This window comes from Lactuca virosa, chromosome 3 (assembly GCF_052849685.1).
Source record: "Lactuca virosa cultivar CGN04683 chromosome 3, Lactuca_virosa_CGN04683_v6, whole genome shotgun sequence".
Lineage (NCBI taxonomy): Eukaryota > Viridiplantae > Streptophyta > Magnoliopsida > Asterales > Asteraceae > Lactuca > Lactuca virosa.
Window position 1 is genome coordinate 352,081,834 of NC_136428.1, and position 23,450 is coordinate 352,105,283.

Genomic DNA, 23,450 nt, shown 5'->3' on the forward strand with positions numbered 1-23,450 from the left:
GACACTTGATATGGGCTTTCTTGCCTGTTCCTTGTTTGGTTGTGGCTCTAGAGTAAGATTATCTGTCCGGGTGTCTATCTCACCTCTGAGTACATACGGTTACACGCTCCTTGGATTTTGGCTATGTATCCTGATATATGGTATGTTGCTATGTTGTAGTGATCTATTAGATCTGTATCCTGGTATATAGGATGTTGGGCTGTATATAAGATGTTGCTATGATGTAGTGATCTGTTAGATCTGTATCCTGATGTATAAGATGTTGCTATGCATTAGTGATTTGTAGATCTGTATGACTATGTGTACTTGCTGGTTATGTTTTAGTGGAGTGCCCTAGGGGTTGTATGCATTCATGTAGGATAGCCTGAGAACTCTTGATCTAGGCTTTCTTGCCTGTTCCTTGTTTGGTTGTGGCTCGAGAGTAGGATCATCTGTTCGGGTGGCTATCTCACCTATACTACTTATGTTTACACATTTCATGGAGGTTAGCTGGTAGCGTGACATTGTGTTGTGTGAGGACTAGTAGGCGGTAGTGAGCTATATGATTGCTGTTTGTCTGTATTATGTGTCTACTTGATTCTTGATTGTTTATATGTCGACATATGGTGGTAGTGGTTTGAGGTGGTCCTGCTTTGTGTTGTAGGCCAAGATACTCGGTGCAAAACGGCTGTAAGTTGTAGGCACGAAGGCTAGGGACGAGCGGTTGGGTTGAGGTGGTGGGCCAACAAACCCTGGGTATTCCAGTCAGATGACTGATTGGACCTGTTGCATGTTGGCATTTCCAGTCCGATGACTGATGGGGCCTGGGCATTACAATCTGATGATTGTGGGTCGTTATTCATGCTTGTATGTTTATCGTATAAGGTATTTTGGGGAAAATTCACTAAGCTTTATGCTTACTCAGTTGCTGTTGCTTTTTAGATATCATCGGTGATCGTGAGAAGATGAATGCGAGACTATACAAACTCATCAACAACATTGAGGATTCCGCTTTCATTATAATACTATAATTTTCAATAATTGTAATTGTGAATAAATGGTTTTCTTAAAATGGTTTTATATTTGGGAAGTTATACCTTAATAAAAAAAAATTTGATTATGAAATTGAGACGTTACAGTTTTAATACTTAATTTATGAAGAATCGTTGTTTTTAGTTTAGTTTTTTAATAAACTTTTTTTTTGAACGGAAGCTTGACTGACTAAATGTTAGTGTTAATACTCAAATTCTTGTTAGCACCAAAGATCGAACCATGACATCCCCATTCTCTCATACTAAGAGGTTATGCCTCTACCAATTGGGCTATTCCCAATTGGCAGTTTTTTTAATAAACTTGATTTATCTTTTTAATTATTCCATGTATGAGAATGAATTATGAGTTATTGAATGTCTTAGTTAACATGATTATTATTATATGTGCATATTTTTATATTTTTTTAAGTTTATAAAATTTTGTGGACTTTTTTTACTAAATGGGATCTATCGGGTATTTTTCTACTCGAACCCGTCGAGGATTTAGCGGGGCGGGGACGTTGTGGGGATCGAAGTTTGGGTGCAAGGACGGGTACAACAACCTCCACTAATATCCATCCCAGTTTGCATCCCTAGTTGTGGCGGTATCGGTGATGGACAATTGTTTTTAAGAAATAAAATTTTCATATGTAATGTTAAAAATAAAGAGAAGTAATATGCTGATTTGCATTTTTCTATATAAATTGGATTTTATTCCATCCTCTCTTCGTGGAATGATTTTCCCTTATGAAAGTCTCATTTATGATTCCAATCCCTAATATAGATTGACCCAAACATAAAAAAAAATGATTGGAATTAAATTCTAATTCCTGTTCATTTTATAGGAATCAGCCAACCGAATATACCTAAAGAAAGCCCACAATGATTATTGCGCCACCAGGTGTGCGGTCCATGAGCCGGCCTGACGTGGCCCAAATGTCAAACAAATAAAGCATGTTATCTTATCCAAAACGACATCGTAATCTACTGTTCTCGGGAAACACTATCCGATGATCTGATCGTCTCCTCCTTAAATATCAGCTCACAGTCTCACACCATCAACACAAAGTTTTTTCCGCTTCTTATTTTCATAGATTTCATCGCCTTGCGAAATTCAAATCTCGTACTCAAATCTCCATCAATGGCCAAAGATCCAGTTCGTGTTCTTGTTACTGGTGCCGCAGGTACGATCTTAGTGTCTATGTATGTTTTTGGATTGAAACGAGAGTGACTATGGATCTAAATCTCTAATCACGTCGTTTCAAGATCCTCTTTTTACTGATTGAATTTATCCGATCCGATCCGATCACTTTTACTTATAACCGTATCTTTTTTGTGACTGATCACTTGCTGAAGTGCAAACAAAGAAGAGATAAGAGTGTGAGTGATCTAATTTGACTTCGAGTTAACTTAGATCTGAGCTAACTAGGCATACTTTGACTTGAGTTGACTGAATCTATAGGGTTATATGGTTTTTCTTTCGATTATTATAGATCAAGGTGAACTAGGGTTTTGTTGGTGTCGTAAGTAAATTTCAAGACGATCGGATCACAGAACTGTTCTGTCTATTTTTTGTTTTGAATTTTTAGATTAAATCACGGGGTTTATGCTCTAAATTTTAAGTGGATGTAGTTGTTTTTTCTCGATAAACATAAATCCGTGTTGTTTAGGTGCATCTTACAAAGTGCATGACTATTAAACTTTTTTACAGATCATGTGATCGGTCGTTCTTTTTATCTAAGTTTATTTAATTTTCGTTGGATAAGATTTGGGAACTGTATCATTAAATATTAGTCTGCTAATCCAACCAAGCTTGAAGGCTTGTTATGCAAGATGCAACGTTTATTAGATTTTCTCATTGATTAACTTGTATAACCATGCTAATTTTGAGATTTTGGGTTTATGTTTGAGAGAAAGAATAAAAGATCCATATATCATGATGTAACTTTGTTTGTGTTGGGAAAATGGTTTCAAGGATTCCTAACAAGTTTCCAATCGAAAGTAATAGAAGAATTTGAACAAAAGAATGTATACAGATAACTCCAAAATACTTTATAAAAAACCACCAGCATTCATAAAGAAAAAACCATTTGATGATTACTATATGATAAAGTGTTGCAATCACATATATTAATCTCTCACAAGCAACCCCCAATTACTATATTGGAGGTGTTTATTGAGGTTTGAAACAAGACATTGATTAAGCTCTATTTTTTCACAGGACAAATCGGATATGCTCTTGTTCCCATGATTGCCAGAGGAATCATGTTGGGTGCAGATCAACCTGTGATCTTGCACATGCTCGATATCCCACCAGCAGCAGAGGCTTTAAATGGAGTTAAAATGGAGTTGGTGGATGCTGCATTTCCCCTTCTTAAAGGTCTTCATTTACTTCCACATACATTATTCTTCTTATTATCTTTCCTTTTAATAGTTTTGTATTGTTTTCTATACTCTTTATGCTTTCTAAATTGTTAACCCTTTTTCTTATATCAGGAGTTGTTGCCACTACTGATGCTGTTGAGGCATGCACTGGTGTGAATGTAGCAGTTATGGTTGGTGGATTTCCTAGGAAAGAAGGAATGGAAAGAAAAGATGTCATGTCTAAGAATGTCTCAATCTACAAGTCACAAGCTTCTGCTCTTGAGAAGCATGCTGCAGCAAACTGCAAGGTGATTTTTATTTCTATTATATTATTTGATGATTTTCATCAATTTATCTTGTCTTGTGTTATAATAATACATTCCCACATGAAACACAAAGTGAGAATTCTTGGCCTTTTATAAGCCTTAAGTAATGGGCCAACAATTGGGCTAGTCTAAATCATTTTTTTGCATCAAAATGGTGTAATATTTGGTGCAAATAATGATTTATTTTGAACCCATTACACCATTTTTTTTACACAAAAAAGAGTATTTCAACTATATTTCTTTTTTCTTACTTATAGAATTTAAAAATATCTAATATAATTACTAGTTCTTGTACAAATTTGTTTTAACATCAATTTAATATGTATGACTAATTAGAAAGCATCTAATATATAACATAATATTATAATTTACAAGTACCAAATATTACATTTAAATCATAAAACAGTATCTCAATTTTTAAATAAATACAAAACATAATGATTAAATTTAATACATACGATTAACTAATATCAGTTTAATATTATAACATAATGTTACAGGTAACACATATCACATTCAAAATGTAATGTAACCATACAATTAAATTAGCTAGAATTGTATAAACTCAAACTTGAAGGACCAAATTGTACACATGAAAATCTAACACCAAATATACGATTCCATTACACCATTTAAAGTTTTGAGTTTATATAATTCAGAATGCTAATAATTTTGTGTTTATTGTCATATTTTCAGGTTTTGGTTGTTGCTAATCCAGCAAACACCAATGCATTGATCTTGAAGGAATTTGCTCCATCAATCCCTGAGAAAAACATTACTTGTTTAACAAGGCTAGATCACAACAGGGCTCTTGGACAAATCTCAGAGAAACTTGGTGTCCAAGTATCCGAGGTCAAAAATGTAATTATTTGGGGTAACCATTCATCCACTCAGTACCCTGATGTCACTCATGCCACTGTTGGTGACAAGTCTGTACCTGAGCTCATTAAGGATGATGAATGGTATGCAACCTTCCATTAAACTTTACTTCCAAAAATTGCACTTGAGATGAAGTTTTATCTGTGAAAAGACGTAAATGCCCTTCTCAACCTTATCTTTGAAAATAGACTTCGAAAGGTTGTCTAGTGATTGAGACTGATGTCCATAAAACTTTACTTCCAAAAATTGCACTTGAGATGAAATTTTATCTGATTGTGATGAAAGACGTAAATGGCCTTCTCAATTCTTGACCTTATCTTTGAAAGTAGACTTTGAAAGGTTGTCTAGTGATTGAGACTGATGTGAATGAGACAAAATTGTAATTTTTGGTTTATTTTCAAAAAAGATGGAGAAGGTGAGATAGGGACTTCTTGTTGATCTCTTCTTTTTGAAAAAGACGTGAATGCCCTTCTCACCATATCATTGAAAATAGCCCTAAAAAGCTTGTTGTCGAGAGAAAAAAATTCCCACCAAAAAGGTGGAAAAGGTAGGAGTGAGACTCGTTGATATTTCATCTGTGCAAAAGACGTGAATGCCCTTCTCAATAATAGCCCTAGAAATCTTAATTCAATCATCTCAATGTGATGAAAATCATAGTTTTTTGTCCTACCCAAAAAGGTTGACAACATAAGATAGGAACTCATTGCTATTGATCTTTCGTCTGTCCAAAAGACGTAAATACCCTCACTCCCATCATTAAAAATATCCCTAGACGGTTTCTCGATACAATGAGACAAATATTGTATTTCTTTGTCCTGCTCAAAGAAAGTGGGACAGAGACACAATTGATGTATTGTCTGCTCAAAAGACATGAATGCCCTTCTCAAAATTATAAATATAATTGTTTATTTTTTTAGGTTGAAATCTGGATTCATTAGCACTGTGCAACAACGTGGGGCTGCAATCATCAAGGCTAGGAAGCTCTCAAGTGCACTCTCTGCTGCAAGTTCTGCTTGTGACCATATTCGTGATTGGGTCTGTGGAACTCCTGAGGTATATACTCTTCTTATCTTATATATATCAAAATTACACTTTTAGTCCCTGTGGCATACTATTTTTTTAATTTGGTCCAAAAATAAATCTTTTTGCTATTTTGATCCATGTGTTGTCAGAAAAAAACAATATTCAGTTTTGGACCAGAAATAATTAACCATGATACTTGAACGATGGAAAATGTAATTAAACTACTCAAAATAAACATGCCTATCTTTATTTTTTCTTATTTTATTCTGATTTTTTATTTATTTTGTGATGCAAATTGTAGGGAACTTGGGTTTCAATGGGTGTGTACTCTGATGGCTCATACAATGTTCCAGCTGGACTTATTTACTCCTTCCCAGTTACTTGCCGTAACGGTGAATGGACCATAGTTCAAGGTATTTTTTTTTTCCATATTCGCAATCACAAGACTTTTCTGCTATTTAATCCAGAATTATTTTTTAACTTTAAAAAGGGGTAAATTTTTGCAATATTTGATCACATATTCAAGGAAAAGTTTTTCTTTTTGGTATTTCGTCTTACTTTTGAAAGAGAAGATATTTAATTCATTAATAGTTTACAAGATTGATCTTGAATGTTCACAACTTTTAATTGATGAAACCATCCGACCGGTATGTTGTACTGTGTTTGGTATGCATTGGACTCGAACTGACAACTAATGTCAATGTGACAAAAAATTATAAATTTTTGTCCCACAAAAAAAGCTGGAACAATGTGGGACTTTTACTCGGTCTTGATCTCTCGTCTTGCAAAAAGACGTAAATGCCCTCATAATCTTTGTTTTGAAGATAGCCCTAGAAAGCTTGTCCAGTCCAATCCGCTCTAGTTCAATCATTTGTAACAAACAAAGCCTTCGGCTGTGTTTGTTACGTGGGAGTGGACTGGACAAGACAAGACTCTATAAGCTTCAAGACAAGGATAAGGAGGGCATTTACGTCTTTTCACAAGACGAGAGATCGAGACCGAGTACAAGTCCCTTTTTTTGTGAGACAAAAATTTATAATTTTCTGTCACATTGACATTAGTTATCAGTCACAGCACACCTAGTAGAATCTACTCTTTATCCTTTGTAACAAATAATATAAAAGTTGCATTTTTCACATTGAGTATTTGTTGTTTTAAATCAGGTCTTTCGATTGATGAGTTCTCAAGGAAGAAGCTAGACTTGACAGCTGAAGAGCTAACCGAGGAAAAGGCTCTTGCATACTCTTGTCTTTCATAGATAATCTCTTAAATATATCTCCCGTCTATAGTCATGTGCTATAAATGCTCATACTATTTGTGAGAATTTTCCGAACAGCTACAGTTTCACCTTCCAAAATAACACCATTGTTAATTTCTACAAGAAATTAAACAATGGTGAGCTGTTTGTGATGTGGTAGATCTTCCAGCTCTGTTGTAGCAGAGAGTAGTTTGAATTTTTCAACACTTATTTGTGATAGGCAGAGTTGCCGTTTTCATCATTGTCAAATGAGATTCTTCTGTTTGCATCGTTTTCTATTGGCGTCGTTTCTGTTCTATATGGATAAATAGTTTTTTCCAAAATATTTGAGAAAATTAGCTTATCATCTTTTAACTCATAAGAGAAACATGCAACTCATAATCACAATATAAATTATATTTCTTTACACACTAACAATATATTTATAAATTTCTTTATGCAATAACAATGCAAATGCGTAGAGAAAGGGAAAATGACTTAGGAGGGTAACTACCTCTTATCTGTGTTCACATATTGGCAACTTCTTCTTTTTTGTACATAAGAAAGCAACTAACTTGTTTTAACTGTGTAACATCCCAAAAACCATGACCAAAAATTTCGTTTTTAATTTAATATTAAAACCATAATTGTCAAACCATTAATTTAATACTCCGGCATCGGGCCCCGTCCGGCATCAGGCCCCGCCTGGCATCGAGCCCTGCTTAGTATACAAATTTGTCTCTCTTAGGCCTCGCCTATCTCTGGGCCCAGCCTACTAAACACATACAATCATATAACATGATAACACATAAAGAAACATACTCTATTGTATCCCTCTCCTAAGAAACATACTATGCTAATAATGAGATACGGAACCTCGTCCGTACTCAGCTAGTGATGAGATACGGGACCTCGCCCACACTCACCTCCCTACCAGGCACATACAAGTATCACACAGACAACAAGTATAATCTAACATGCAAACATTCCTCGGGCACCCGCCCGGCATCGGACCTTGGTCCGGAATAACATACTAGCATACAATTCCTAGGGCTAACCCCCGGGTCTTCCTACTCATAGACTACATGGGCTGTCATTGTGGCCTTAGACCCATTTATACAGTGAGGAGACTCACCTTGCACTGCTGAAGCCCTGGCTGGAACTAGCTGAGTACGGACGAGGTTCTGTATCTTATTATTAGCAGAGTATGTTTCTTAGGACAAAGATACAGTAGAGTATGTTTCTTTATGTGTTAGCATGTTATATGATTGTATGTGTTTAGCGGGCGGGGCCCGGAGACATGCGGGGCCTAAGCGAGACAGATCTGTATACCGAGCGGGGCTCGATGCCAGGCGGGACCCGATGCCGGAGTATTAAATTAATGGTTTGACAATTATGGTTTTAGTATTAAATTAAAAACGAAATTTTTGGTCATGATTTTTGGGATGTTACACAGTTAAAACAAGTTAGTTGCTTTCTTATGTACAAAAAAGAAGAAGTTGCCAATATGTGAACACGGATAAGAGGTAGTTACGCTCCTAAGTCATTTTCCCTTTGAGTTATCGGTTAAAACATGTATTAGCCGGTAATATTGGTGTAATTTAAACAGTTAAAACAAGTTAGTTGCTTTCTTATGTACAAAAAAGAAGTTGTCAATATGTGAACACAGATAAGAGGTAGTTACCCTCCTAAATCATTTTCCCGTAAAGAAATGCAACTTTGTTTACTATTATGGGCCCAAATATATGTTGGGTTCACAGCAAAAACTAAAAATGGCTTTTTTATAACTATTTTTTTCTTTTTCTACGTCTCTAATAAACTATTGAACGCTAGACGTTAAACTTGTAAAAATCGAACTAATATGGTGTGGTTGTGATTGAAGTCGTTAACCGGTTGTATTATACTTTTACCTATCTTGGCTTGTCTAGTAGGGAAAACTATGGTGTGTAGATGGTTGGAACCTTATTATTAATGATCCTATGGTTTGCAAAAATTTCACTCCCTAATATTTTTTTTTTCACCGATCCTTATAGTTTATTTTTATTATTACTTGATGTAAAAAGACTAACTTGCCCTCACATATTATTTTTAATTTTTTGATTTGTTGTTTATTATTTGATTTATTATTAATAACTTGCCCTTATTACCTCTTCTCTGGAGAGAGAACCCACCCTACCGGCATAGATGAAGCAGAGAAGAGATCCCTCAATGTGTTTCCAGGTTTTGTCGTCAATAGATGAACCTATTGTTGTCAATGGGTTTGCAATTTTGTTGATTTCGAAGAAAGGGAGCTCTCATCTCGTCTCAAACAATCGAAGCTTCATCAAACCAAACATGTGGAGATGATGGAACTTCATTGGGTTCAAGGTCGCCAACGGCTAACACATTAATTGAGTATAATCTAGGGTCGAACATCCATGAATAAGATTTGTTTGCAGGTTAATTTTAAGATCTGGATATACCTAAAAAGTAAAGATGAAATCAAGATGAAGACGAATCCATGGTGCTAAAGGGTTGCTTCAGTCGAAGACGGCAGAAGGATGGGAAGGGGATTTGTGTGTGGTGTTTCTAAAACAGAGGGTAATGACGTATGTAGTGTTTCTGGAACAGAGAAAGCATTGGATGCCGGTGGTCTAGTGGTCTGTAGAGTTGACCTTTCTGGAACGAAGAATGAAAGGGGTCAAAAAGGAGGAGATCACCAGTTGTGTTTTCTCACCGGTGGCAGTTGACGATTCTTTGGAGCACATAGTCACAAATCGGACGTGAAGTGGTGGCGTATATGGATGTCGCCAGGTAGGGAGATGATATCGGTGGCGGTGAAGGGTAGCCGGAGTCTGCCGATGATGGTGTAGATTGGTTCGTCGGAGATGATATTGGTAGTTGCAAGAGGTCGCCTTTAGGCTCTTGGAAGAGAGGTTGAGACGGTGTGTGGGAGTGAGAGTTGTTGGGTTTCACAAATTGATAAATTAGTTATATTTTTTAATTATAAATAACAACAAAAAAAAATTGAAAAAAATATAAAGGTTAAAAAAGTTACAACCAAAACAAACTATAGGGACTGTCGGAATGTAAAAAAAAAAAAAAAAATAGGCATCAAACGTGAAATTTGAACAAACCGTATGGGATTTCAAGAAGCTTTTAATGTTTATTTATTGATTGATTGTTTACTGTTTGAAAGATTGTTTTTAAAAGCTGTTAAAAAAAAAAATTTAAAAGAGTTGGAGAATTTGCGAACTAACTTTTCTTTAGTTAGTTATTTATTTATTGTGGTGATGAACTTAACGAAAATTAGATTAGTCGGATAAAATGGGACACGATTCTTGCTTCATAAATTGTAAGATAAGTATGGTATCGGACTATCGGTATTGGAATCTTGTATGCTTTTTAATTGTGCTTTGTAGCAAAAATGGCGTAGGAGAGTTGTAAACTTCTTTATGGGTCAAAATCATTAAATCGATAGAAGGTTTTGATGGTGGCTTTAGTCTTACTTATTTCGATACAAGGTACTTGGTCGTGTATGGTGGGATCTATTTATCAGTTGCATTGTAGAGGGTATTATACCTCATTCTTCTTTTTTTTTTTTTTTTTTTTTTTCAAAAAAGAAAAGTTTATTAGAAGGGTTGGTAATGGTTGAACACTAGGTTCTAGAGTGAAATTTGGGTAGGCTAGAATACTTGGGGTGAAAATTCTCGATCGACACCACCTGCGATACGATATGAACCTGACACGAAAATAAACGGATTTAGGTTGCGATTTCTGACCCGCCAACCCGCCAAAAAAACGAGTCGTGTTCAGATTAGTATTTGGGTTCACGGTTTAACCCGTCAACCCGTATAATTTCTTATTTTTTTAAAGGATGTTACCGTTTTAAAACAGACTCCCCCAGAAGTGGTTACTATTTGTGGTTCACCATATAATATATTAGATTTAAATTATGCGACTATGCCTATCAGACCATGCGTGCTGTGTGCTATAAATCAAACCAATCCTCACTATTACGTGTATAATATGTGGGTTTATGGTCAACCCACCAACCCATGAACCCGAATCTGCCCCGTGCACCCATATAATTAAACGGTTTAGACGACTCGTGTCTGGGTTGATGTTTCCAACACGCCAATCCACGACACGAATAATCATGGGGGGCACTGCACATGGCCTAATTTTTTTGGGGCCAATATTTTTTAATTATATTATATATATGTATATATATTTATTTGAAAATGAAAAACTTTTAATGATGATAAAAGTCATTTTTTCCTGACTTGTCTAGTGCATTTGAGGATATTTTATATTGATGTTTATGGGTTAATGCATTTGACACGTCATCCTGCCAACCGATGACCCGCCAACCGAACCCGACATGATTGCCACCCATACATAACCAAAGCTACATGGCCATGGATAAGTTTTTAAAAGAGGATTGGTGGTGGGACTTGGTGTTGACCATTAAGAGGGAAGGCCGAAGAAGAACAATTTACGACTCTTAATATTTTAATGCACCAAGTGACTTTTTATTCAGAAGAAATAAATGGTCTTGGAATCTTGAACCTTCAGGAAAATCTATGCGAACAAATATTGATGATATCATTTTAGAGGTGAGCAATAAAGAGATTAGATGATATAAAACTGTCCAAAAATGGTTGATATCTTTTCTTCGAGATCGTATTTAGATAGGATGCCTACCAGAAGAAATGTACCAAATAAGGCTGCTGATTTGGATTTAATTATGTGCCTTATTTTCATCATTACGTCGAGCCTATTGATCATCTGTTGGTTCAGTGTTAGTTGGTGGCGAAAATTCAATCTTGCATTAGAGAATAAATTTTTTGGGTGGATTCAGTGAAATTATCGGTAATACAAAGATCATGTTTGGAAGTGCTCATGCTAATCGTGTTAATTTGTTCTTTCTTTTTTTATTTTTTTTCTTTGAAAGGCAAAGCCTCATTCGAAGAACGAACAAGAAAAGGCTTACTGTTTAGGTAGGTGTTACTGAACTTCAGAAATTCAGTAGTTTTCGACACCCGTAAGAAAATGAAGGAGCTGATTTATGACAAGATTGTGTTCCCATCATTTTTTGTGTTGTGCATAAGGATTCTAAACTTAAACTCAACTAGAATTCTTGGTTATATTTGTAAGTGTAGAAAATGATAAAATCTTTAATCGTATCCTTACCTCTCCCACCAAAGTTGCGGACGATATCATGGATATTGTTTTTGGAAAGGTTAAGCACAAAGGTAATTTTGGTAATTGCAATTGTGCCAATTGGTGTTGTTCTCCGTATAGTATCATATAATTCCGTTTTGTTGTTAGGGGCTTGTATCTCGGTGTTGGTGTTGGATTTTTGTTTGTTTGTTGCTTGTTGTGTCTTTTTCTTGTAAGGCTTTGGCCCCATTGTTCTTTTATAAAATTTTGTCTTTTCCAAAATAAAAAAAAGAAAAAGAATCTACTGTTGGATTTAAATGCAATGTAAGTGCTTTTTCTTTGTTCTAGCAAATTGCTAGTTAATAAAATTAAGCTATTAAATAGATTTGTAGGACGAAGGAGATAATTAAGATATCTCACTTCTGTATATTTTGTAAAAATGTTATTCTTTTAGCATTCTGAAATAACTTTTATATCTTTTTTTCGGATAAAAATAACATACACACCAACCCAATAGATAGGGTTGATTGGTTGATTTTAAAGTTCTTGGCCTCCCTAAATACATTTTTTTATATATAAGCAAAATAATTTTAAGAGAGTAAACTCTATCGTCGGAAAACTAAAAAGGTAACTAAATTAATTAAAAAGAGAAATAAAAATTTATAAAAGTTAAGGGGCAATATATATATATATATATATATATATATATATATATATATATATAGGGTTAGGTTATAATGTGGATTATAACTATTGTGTGGATGTAGGGATCCTTTGTGGTCCAATCATTTTTGGTAATGTAAAAAGTGATTATCCTATATAATTAATAAGCTCAAAACGGTTTTAAGGGTAATTATGTCAATTTGGTTAACAATCAAATAAGGCATGTGAGATATTCTTGCTATTAACCAAACAATCACATCCGATTCCAATAAATTCGGGATTTGAATTTGATTCTCCAGATTATGGAGTTAAAAGCTGATAAAGAACTATACAAAACTTTCTCTGATTATGCATTCTTACAAGAATGAACTTACCTAACTTAAAGAATAAACATACAATAAGAAACCATAGTCTGACAGAATACATATACAATAACCTAGCTTCACTCATGAATAGGTAGACATAACTTTTTCTGATTATACATTCTTACAAGAATGAACATACATAACTTCAGGAACCAACATTAAAGAATGAACATACATGTATCAACATAACATAAGAATAACTATTTTAATAGAATAACTATTCTTACAGAATTCAATATGCATATTCTAATAGAATACAATGACAATAAAGGAAAAGATATCATTCTTCTAAGAATAATCATGAATTCATGTAAAAAGTATTACATAAAAAAGAAAATCTTAAAAACATTCTTCAGTAATTCTTTAAGAATGAATGAGAATACATTTTGTGAGAATGACATTCTGTGAGAATGTCTTTCATAAAATCAAATTCTAATTTTTTTTTGCTCTGGATGCATGAAGCTGTAAGTGGGAGCAACTCAAAAGCCATAACCTTTTATTGATTATCTTCTTTATTCATCAAGAGTATCAAAATATCCTTCTTCTTCTTCATCTTTTTTTTTTCTTTTTTAGTATCAAAATATCCTTCTTCTTTGTCTTTTTTTTCTTTCTTATGCAGCACCTAGAAGCATGTAATGCTGATAGAATGTACTGATTTCATTCTGAATATGTATATACGCTTCAATTGAAACACAAAATAAAAATGAAACATAAAACACAAAATAAATAAAGTACACCAATTATAAACATAATTTAATCAAATGGAATTTTACTAACCTGAATCGATTGACGGGTCCAGACACCGCTCCATGATTATCAAGAAAACACTTTAATCATGTTTATCAAATGAGCCCTGGAGGGCCGATTCTCGATTAGGACATTAATTTGGGGATAAGATGTGGAATCCAACAATGATGATGACCCAGTGGTGTCTTCGATTTGGCATTGGGGTTGGTCTTCGATTTTGGATACAAAGTCAGATTGATTGTAAAACATATTATGTATACTTCAAATCAATAATCTGAATACCTCTTAAACAATATTAGGGGTAAGAGACGACTCAATTATGTATTCTGAAATATAGAAACATGTGAACAAAGCTGATAAAAAACCCAAATCAAATGTCCATGGAATGATTTTTGATGTACCCTTATTAGAAAATCATATTATTCCCAGCAAATAAATGGTTTGCTGAAATCGATCATAGGAGAATAGAGATTAGAAGGCGATATCGGATGGTTTTATGAAGCATACCTTATGATTTAAGATGTATGAAGAAACAATTGCACCTGCTGGTACAGGTTATTCACATGCAGATAAATAACTCAAACCATTTTTTGTGACAACCCGAAAATCTCTCTCTGTAAGTCAGACTTGTTTCCGCTACCTGTTACTGTGTTTAGAGTCAGTTTGAGGGTCTCTAAGCCTAGTGCACTCAAGGTTTGAATGTTGGGAAGCGTTATCTGAGAATCAATAGTTTGCACTCGAACCTGGAACACCCTCAAAGGGAGTTCACGGCCGCAAACTAGGTTCACGGCCGTGAACCCATGCTTGGGCCGTGAACCACCCTCTATATGTATATGTGATTCACACATTTTTCCCCTCATTTCTTCAAGCTCCAGCCGTGAACATCCCCATTCTCTCTCAACTATCTTTAACCCTGAACATTCTTAAAGGCCTCAAAACGTAAGTATTTCATTCCTTACTTGTCCATGCTTAGAAACCCCTTGATTCTAGCCTTGATTCATCACTTTTTCATCACCATCTTCATGGTCTTGAAGAGTTCACGGCCGTGAACCCTTCATAGGGTCGTGAACCCTTCATAGATGGGCCGTAAACCCTTCAAGTGTTCATGAGTTCATGGGCCGTGAACCCTTCATGTGTTCATGGGTCGTGAACACATCTTGGGCCGTAAACCCATGGTGGTTTGGCCGTGAACTCCATTTCATCCCTCATTCTTGGTTCTAACACTTCACTGCAAGTGTTTCATACATCCTAAGGGTGTTTCCTATGATCATTAGTGGTTTTAGACCCTAATTTTAGGCCTATACATGTTTATATATGCTTAATAGGACCGTATTGTGCTCGGGACTTCACTTAGCATACCAAGCATCCAATTTTTGTCATTCATCCAAGTTATTCATAATCAGGTGAGTTCATACCCCTATATTTTCCGAGCTTTTAATGTTTTAAGGGGGGGGGGGGGGAATACAAGTAAAAGCACAAGTAATATTGTGTTTGAAAATATTATTTGGTTTAATATATTTTCCTATCATTAGCATACATTGAACGTAGAACTTACTAAACATGGTAAACATTGTTACTACTAGACTTGAAATCAGTTTTACAAAACATGTTAAGATACAAACGTTGCAAATACAATTTTCAAACAAGGAAACAAACTTATGAATTATGAAATAAAAGGTACTATTTTATAAAGATTCATATTAATAACAAAAAGGGTTTTCATAGTATTATTCGTGGATTCGTTGAGAGAACTACAGTGTGAGACACGTCTTCTGGGAAGTCTACCCCTTGTAACCAGAGTCTCCTGGAGGGAGAGCGTGAGTTTGTGTATAGATCTATACAGGAGTGACAATCCCACACCCTGACTATTAGCTACAGTCAACCTAGGGTGACAAACGTCATTCAGTTCACGACGTCCGAAGTACGTCGTAATGTTATCGTCCATAGTATGGTTATAAGAACTCACAGGGGAAACAACGACTCGTTCACGTAATAATGTACTTAACAATCAGTCATCAGGGTTAATAACTAGGGGATTACTTAGTATATACATCAGGGTGATATGAAATTAACATCCGACATGCAGTGGGATGTGTGACATCCGCCTCATTCCCTGTTCCTTGTTTGGTTGTGGGCTTAGGGCAGAACCACCCAATCAATTGTTTGTTCGATCTGGATTGTATATGATTTGTATACACTAAGTACTCGCAGGAGGAACTAGTAAGAATCATTTGTTTTTACTTAACATTCGTTACATAAGAAAATATAAGGTTTTCTGGAGAAACACAACACACTTTTCGAAAGAACACAAAACAGTTTTCTAAAACAAACGCTTATGAACTCACCAACTTAATGCTGATACTCTTTCAAAACCTACTTGTATTCTCAGGACATTAGTAGACAGGTACACGTGCCAGATTCAAGAAGATGGAGTATAGTAGCTTCGAGTCTTTACTTGTATTTACTTTTGGAGTCAATCGTGTATAATTCAAAAACAATGTAAACATTATACTATTAATACAATGGTTGTTGTTGCTTTGATTACTATTATTCAATTGTTGTGATACTATACATGACGTCCTCCGCCCCGAACGTTTCTGCCGTTCCGGTTTGGGGGTGTGACAATTTTTTGACCAGAATCAGGAAGCTTTTAAGTTTCAATATAAACATCCTTATCATCCTCTTCTTGTTTAGCCTCATTTAACTCCATCGAAGCAACAGAGTCTTGGGGCTAGACGAACCACTTTTCACAGATGCTGGAAGTCCATCGCTTTTCAAATGCACCTCATTACCGATTCTTCAAATGTTTTGATAAAAAATAGTGGATCGTGCTTGGTGTTTAGGAGAACATATGGAGAAATAGTCCTCACAAGTGATTAAATGGAGACGATGAAGATGGTGGGGGAGACAGGAGGAGGCGATGGAGGCTTTGTTCATTGCACAACTAATAAAGGCGTAGGGTTGAAGAAAGATATTAACATAAATATAGCCTCAATTTAAAATGCAGTTACCAAGATTATAGGCTTCAGTTTTAAATTTAATTGATTGATTTAGTCATTTACCAAAATACCCTTGATTAATTAATGTTTTATTTTTTTCTAAATAATACTTGGCCCATATTAATCCCTACATCCACACAATATTTGTTCATCCACATTTGAACCTACCTCTCTCTCTCTATATATATTTAAACATCCCAAAATACAGGCCAAAAATTTCGTTTTTAAATCATTAATAAAACCATAAATATCATCATCATATGAAAAGCATAAATAGTATATCTCAAAATATCATAACAGCTGTCAAAATACATCAGAGTATCAACATCCCAGGCTAAACAAATGGTGTGCACTGCAATCTTCCCGAGCTCCTCTTTTGAAAGCCGAAGTACCTGAAACCAAAACTGAAAACTGTAAGCACGAAGCTTAGTGAGTCTCCCCACACTACCACATACCATATACTGGGCCTTGCCCGCTACATCAAGCCCCGCCCGTCATCGGGCCGAAATCCGGTATACATATAAACACATCAATAATGCAAATAACATAAACACATAACAACACGTACTGGGCCTTGCCCACTGCATCGGGCCCTGTGTAACACCCCGTCATTTTCTATCGTGTAAAAATCCATAAAGTCAACTCAAGTCAAACATATCAAATTAAAGTCAAACTTGAGTCAACTAAAGTCCAACTTATTATTTTGAATTTTCTTATTAAGGTTGGTTTGATAACCTTTATTTGTTTAAACGCTTTTTTATTTGAAGTATTGTTTAAGTTAGAAGAGTAGTGCTAATCCGAGAAGTCTCATATGAGCAATAAGCCTTCGGACCGTAAACGGCTTCCGAGCCGCAAACCCTCGCTACTTCTTCTTTTTTTTCTTCTCTTCGGACCGTAAACGAAGGGAGCCGCAAACCGAAGAGGGCCGCAAACTGTTCGCAGCCGTGAACTCCCCTCGCAGCCGCAAACCCAAGGATCTTATCTCCTCGGGAAGGGTTTACAGCCGAAAACTCCTATGTATATATATATATATATATATATATATATATATATATATATATATATATATATATATATATATATATATGTTTGACTGATTTTTCCTTCATTCTACACTTCTTAGCCGAAAACTCAAGCTTTTCTCTCAAGATCATCAACCGAAAACCCTTTGTTCTCTCTCAAGTATCATCCAAATCCTTTGAATCTTCTTAGGATCTTGTCAAGAACACCAAGTGTTCTTCACTTTATCAAGCAATCACCTTCCAATCTTCATATCTTTGAGCCGAAAACACTTGAATCTTCAAGTGTTCTTCATTTCATCAAGAACACTTAACCGTAAACCCTTGAATCTCCTTCATTCATCAAGAACAACCCAAGATCTTCTTGGTCCGTGAACGCCCAGGCTAGCCGTAAACCCCCTTGCAGCCTTCCATTTTGCTACGTACTCTTATTTGTAAGTTAAACTTGCAAATTAGTCCAATTCCTTATCATTCTTATGTTTATATACACTAATTGTATACATATATATTACATAAAATGATAATTAGGACTCGATTTTGTTACGAGAGCTAACTTGTGGAAATAACATCCTATATCGAGCCTTCAATCGAATCACTTACATAAGGTGAGTTCATACCCCCATATTTTTCCAAGCTTTTTCAATGTTTTTAGGGGGAGAATACAAGTAAAACACAAGAAACATGGAATGAGGCGGAAGTCACACATCCCATTGTTTGTTAGATCTTCATTGTATATAACCCTGGCGTATTCATTTGGTACTCACGGAGTTAACTGTAATAGTTTCTTTATATTTGATGAAAACATTCTTTAAGAAAAACCCTTATTTCCTTTAGTAAAAATAGTAACCACAATAGTTCCTTCTATAATCACTTAGTTTATACCAGCTATATATAATCTAATATCGAACGGGTAGTTAATTGTGTGAATCTGCCCTAAGCCCACAACCAAACAAGGAACAAGAAGTAAGGCGGAAAGCACACATCCAACTGCCTATCGGATATTAATTATATATAACCCTGATGTATAAACTAAGGTATTATAGAATTAACCACCAAAGGTCCTTTAAGTTATATTGGTTTAATAAAATGGATTAAATCCTTTACTGCTAAGTTTCTAGTTTAGCCTACTAAGTGTTCTATTTGAAAAGTATGTTTTTGTACTAGAAAACGGTGTATTGAATTTGTATCCTATGACCTGACCCATATCTGGTACTCCTTATGATTACTAGGTGTATACGTAATATATATATATATATATATATATATATATATATATATATATATATATATATATATATATATATATATATATAGCTAAGATCGAATAGATAGTAGACTGGGTGCATCTGCTCTAAGCCCACAACCAAACAAGGAATAGGAAATGAAGCGGAAAGCACACATCCTACTGTCCGTTGGACCCGATTAATATATATCCCTAATGTATCTATCGAGGAATCATAAAGTTAGCATTATAGGCCCCCTTCTAACTGAATGTTCATGTTACGAGTAAGTTGTGAGTTTTGTATATATCAATATGTTTTATTTATTATTGTCCGGTACTTTGTAAATGTACCCTTTTTATATAAATCCGGTACTTTGTAGATGTACCCCATATATAACTCCGGTACTTTGTAGATGTACCCCATATATATATAAATCATGGCATTTTGTAGATGCACCATATATATATATATATATATATATATATATATATATATATATATATATATATATAACCTTATACCATGTTTATTATCATCTTTTGTTTAGAACAATGAGTTAATGATATGTTCCCTTCCTAGGTTACTGGGAATAATTAGTATAAGTATGTAAATCATGATTTGTTCTTCTCTTATAGTTATAGTATGTTCCTCCCTGTTTCTCTTTATAGTATGTTCCTCCCTGTTTCTCTTTATAGTATGAACTGAACCCCTAAACTATACCTATTATAGTTTACTAGTATGTTTGTTTTGAACTGACTCTGAATTGTAGAAAAGACTCATTTATCGATCGAGTTATGCTCGTACTTTAAAAACGGAGTTTTATAAACTATAAAGTAACATAACTTTAAAGGAGTGTTTGAAATGATTAGATCACTTATAAAAACATAAGAAATCCTTTAACGTGATGGTTATCACAAATAATATTTACACAATTATCATTGTGTTCAACTTGTATTCCCCCCCTTAAAATCATTTAAAACATTTAAAAGATTGATTATAGGGGTATGAACTCACCTTATGTGGGTGATTCAATTGAAGATTCGCGTAAGGATGAGAAGTTCCACGAATGAGTTCCCGAGACACAAACGAGTCCTAAATGACATATAATGGCATATATAGGCATGTAATTAGTGTTTAACACAACTAACATGCAAGGAAACAACCTTAGGGACTAGGAAACACTTGAAATGAAGTGTATAAATCACATGTGATTGATCAAAGGGAGTTTACGACCAAAGGAAGGTGTGTTCACGGCCACACTTGAGTTTACGGCCATAGGAGTTTACGGCCATAGGAGGATGAGTTTACGGCCATGCAAGGGTTTACGGCCGTAAACTCTTGATGTTCTTGCCAAAATGGTTGTTTCTTGTAAGCTAATCAAGAGTTTCTAATGAGTATCAAGACGATAGGAGAAATACTCACCCTTAGGATGACTTTAGGGTGTTTACGTCCCAAGAACAAGTGGGTGCTATTGGTGTTCTTGAAGATCTAACCAAAAGAGATGATTTCACAGATGAAATCGTAGGGTTTCACTAGATTAAGCAAGGATATCAAGAAATAACGGAAGAATAACTTACACTTTTGAAGATCAAGATGCAAATTCTTGATGATACTTGAGAGAGAATCGAGTTTCTTGAGTTGGAAGTGTGAGAAGTGGTGAAAAATGAAGAAATATCAAGTATATGGGAGGATTTTATGGCCAGCCAAGAGTTTACGGCCGTAAAATCCTAGTTTGTGGCCGTAAACTCCTTGTGATGGAGTTTCCAGCTCGATTGCAAACCAGTGAACTTAAGCTGGCATAACCCTACACCCAATCCTTAAGTGTACTAGGCTTAGAACCCTCAAAAAGACCCCTAAAAATGCTAAAAGATAGCAGAAACAAGTCTGACATTTGATTGGATTGATTGGCTTTACTGGATTGAAATTTTTGGGTTGTCACACCGACAATCCCTCACCTCTACTGTTAGCTACAGTTGGACCGGTAGGTCTGCGGGTGACAAACGTTATAAACGATATTGGCGTCCGATTCACGTCGTATCAATTTGTATGGTCATAAGAACTCACAAGGAGAAAATAATGACATATTTACGTAGTAATATAATTTTTCTTAAACAATCTCAAGAGATACTAACTATATGATTACTCAGAATATACAATAGGGTTAGATAAAATTGAAGTCCGGTAGACAGTGGAATGTGTGATTTCCGCCTTACTTCCTGTTCCTTGTTTGGTTGTGGGCTTAGGGAAGATTCACCCATTTAACTGTCTGTTCGATCTCGGTTATATACAACTCGTATATATTAAGTGATCATAGGAGGGTAGTATCGTCACATCAGGTTTTCAGGGCAAACAAATCTTCAGCCAGTTTAACTTATTAACAAAACTAAATATCATTAAAGTAAGTATAGTAATTATACTTGTGATTTTCGGATCCTGGAACGATTAAGACTACAAATCGGTTTTATAGAAAATCTAGGATTTTCTATGATAAACATCGTTATTTTAAAGGTAAACAGTTTTCGATAGAACTTTCTGAAAACAATAACAATTATCACTGAAAACAACGTTTTACAATAGAGTAAGTGGAACTAGGAACTTGTTTACAAAAGGTTTAATACTTATTATCAAACTAGTATAACATAAAGGACCTTTAATGGTTAATTCTATAATTCCTTAGTTTATATATCAGAGTTATATATAAGTAATATCCGATAGGCAGTGGAATGTGTGACTTCCGCCTTACTTCCTGTTCCTTGTTTGGTTGTGGGCTTAGGGCAGATTCACACATTCAACTGTTCGTTCGATATTAGGTTATATATAGCTAATATAAGCTAAGTGATTGCAGAAGGAACTATTGTGGTTACCATTCTACTAAAGAAAATATAGAATTTTCTGGAGGAACAGACAAACTTTTCCAAAGAACAAAGAGTATACTTTTTATAACAAAAATACTTTTGAACTCACCAACTTTAATGTTGACACTTTTTCAAACCACTTGTATTCTCAGGAACGTTAGTAGAAAGGTACCTCTCGGGTGTTGCGAAGACGGAACTTTACGTCTTAACTTTTGTTGTACTTTTAATGTTATTCAAGTAATGTTTTGAACACAATGTAAATATTATATTATCAATACGATGGTTGTTGTTACTTTGATTACTATGATGCATGTGTTGTGATACTTAACATGAAGTCATCCACCCCCGGACATTTCCGCCGTTCCGGTTTGGGGGTGTGACAGATTGGTATTAGTGCATTGTTTATAGTGAACTAAATATATTAACCTATAAAAGATATACACCTATAAATAAAATGGGACTAAAACACTCTGACCAAGAAATTATACTTTAAAATATAACAATATATATATATATATATATATATATATATATATATATATATATATATATACTAGAACAAGTATCACAAGAAGAAAAAAATAAAAGTATTTGGAATGTTGGACACTACAGTCAAATCTAGACAGTTATGTAATCATATCAGGGATAAATATGGCCTGATCAACTATATTTATTTGAGATATGACCAACATGTGTTTGGGAGTGATAGTGGTGTTGCAGCAAGTCTAAAACTTACCAACCCTACATACAAAGAAATGCTAGAACAAAACATAAAGTTAAAATACTATAGGAGTATTTTAAGTACAATAACTAACTCATGTGAAAAGCTAAAAGACCTTTACTGATAAGGCTATAATTACCGAGTGTATACATTAAGGTTATATATAATTGAGATTTTATAGACTTAGAATTGGTGATTTTCACTCTACTTCCTGTTCCTTGTTTGGTTGTGGTTTTAGAGTAGGATCATTTATTCGAATGTCTATTTGATCTGGATTATATATAATCTGTATACACTAAGTGATTATAGAAAGACCCGGTAAGGATCATCCTCGTAAAAGTTTATTTTTTAATAAAAATATTTTATTAATCTCGTAGATTCTTTAGACATTCCTATTCTCGCAAGAATAACATAGGTAGATGTAACCACTCCATTACAACAGTCAATAGAGGAGTTGTGGCAGAACCAAAAGAGGGTTCACGAGGAGGATTCCGAGAAAGAATCAGACAAAGAGAAAGTCACTAGAGAGATCATTAACAAACCTTACCCTATCAGAAACAAACTAGAGAGCACCTTATACGTCATACTAATAACTAAGAAACTAATATAACTTAGTGAGTTAGTGACTATACTACTCACAATATGTGTTAAATTACCGTACCTTTCGTCACAACTAGTAACAGTAAAATCAAGAGAGATACTTCCTTCCAAAATCTATGAAACCCGATCAATTTAAGATTTCACTATCTATATCCTACTTTGTTAAACTTAACGTCTGAAAAAAACCTATTAGTACTCTCTACCATGAATACATCATAGGGATGTAGGTCAAAACATTGAGAACCGCACAACAAAACGAGAAATTTATATGTAT

At 34.8% G+C, this 23,450-nt stretch overlaps 1 protein-coding gene across 1 annotated transcript; it reads left to right on the plus strand.

Annotated features, from left to right (window-relative positions):
• Nucleotides 1-2,035: 2,035 nt before the first annotated feature.
• On the plus strand, nucleotides 2,036-7,136 carry LOC145167568 (malate dehydrogenase). The gene is made up of 7 exons (XM_079086783.1): nucleotides 2,036-2,194; nucleotides 3,232-3,390; nucleotides 3,507-3,682; nucleotides 4,397-4,662; nucleotides 5,497-5,632; nucleotides 5,904-6,015; nucleotides 6,766-7,136. The coding sequence occupies exons 1-7, from the start codon at nucleotides 2,152-2,154 to the stop codon at nucleotides 6,858-6,860; spliced, it is 987 nt and encodes a 328-aa protein (XP_078942909.1). The 5' UTR covers nucleotides 2,036-2,151; the 3' UTR covers nucleotides 6,861-7,136.
• Nucleotides 7,137-23,450: the final 16,314 nt, after the last annotated feature.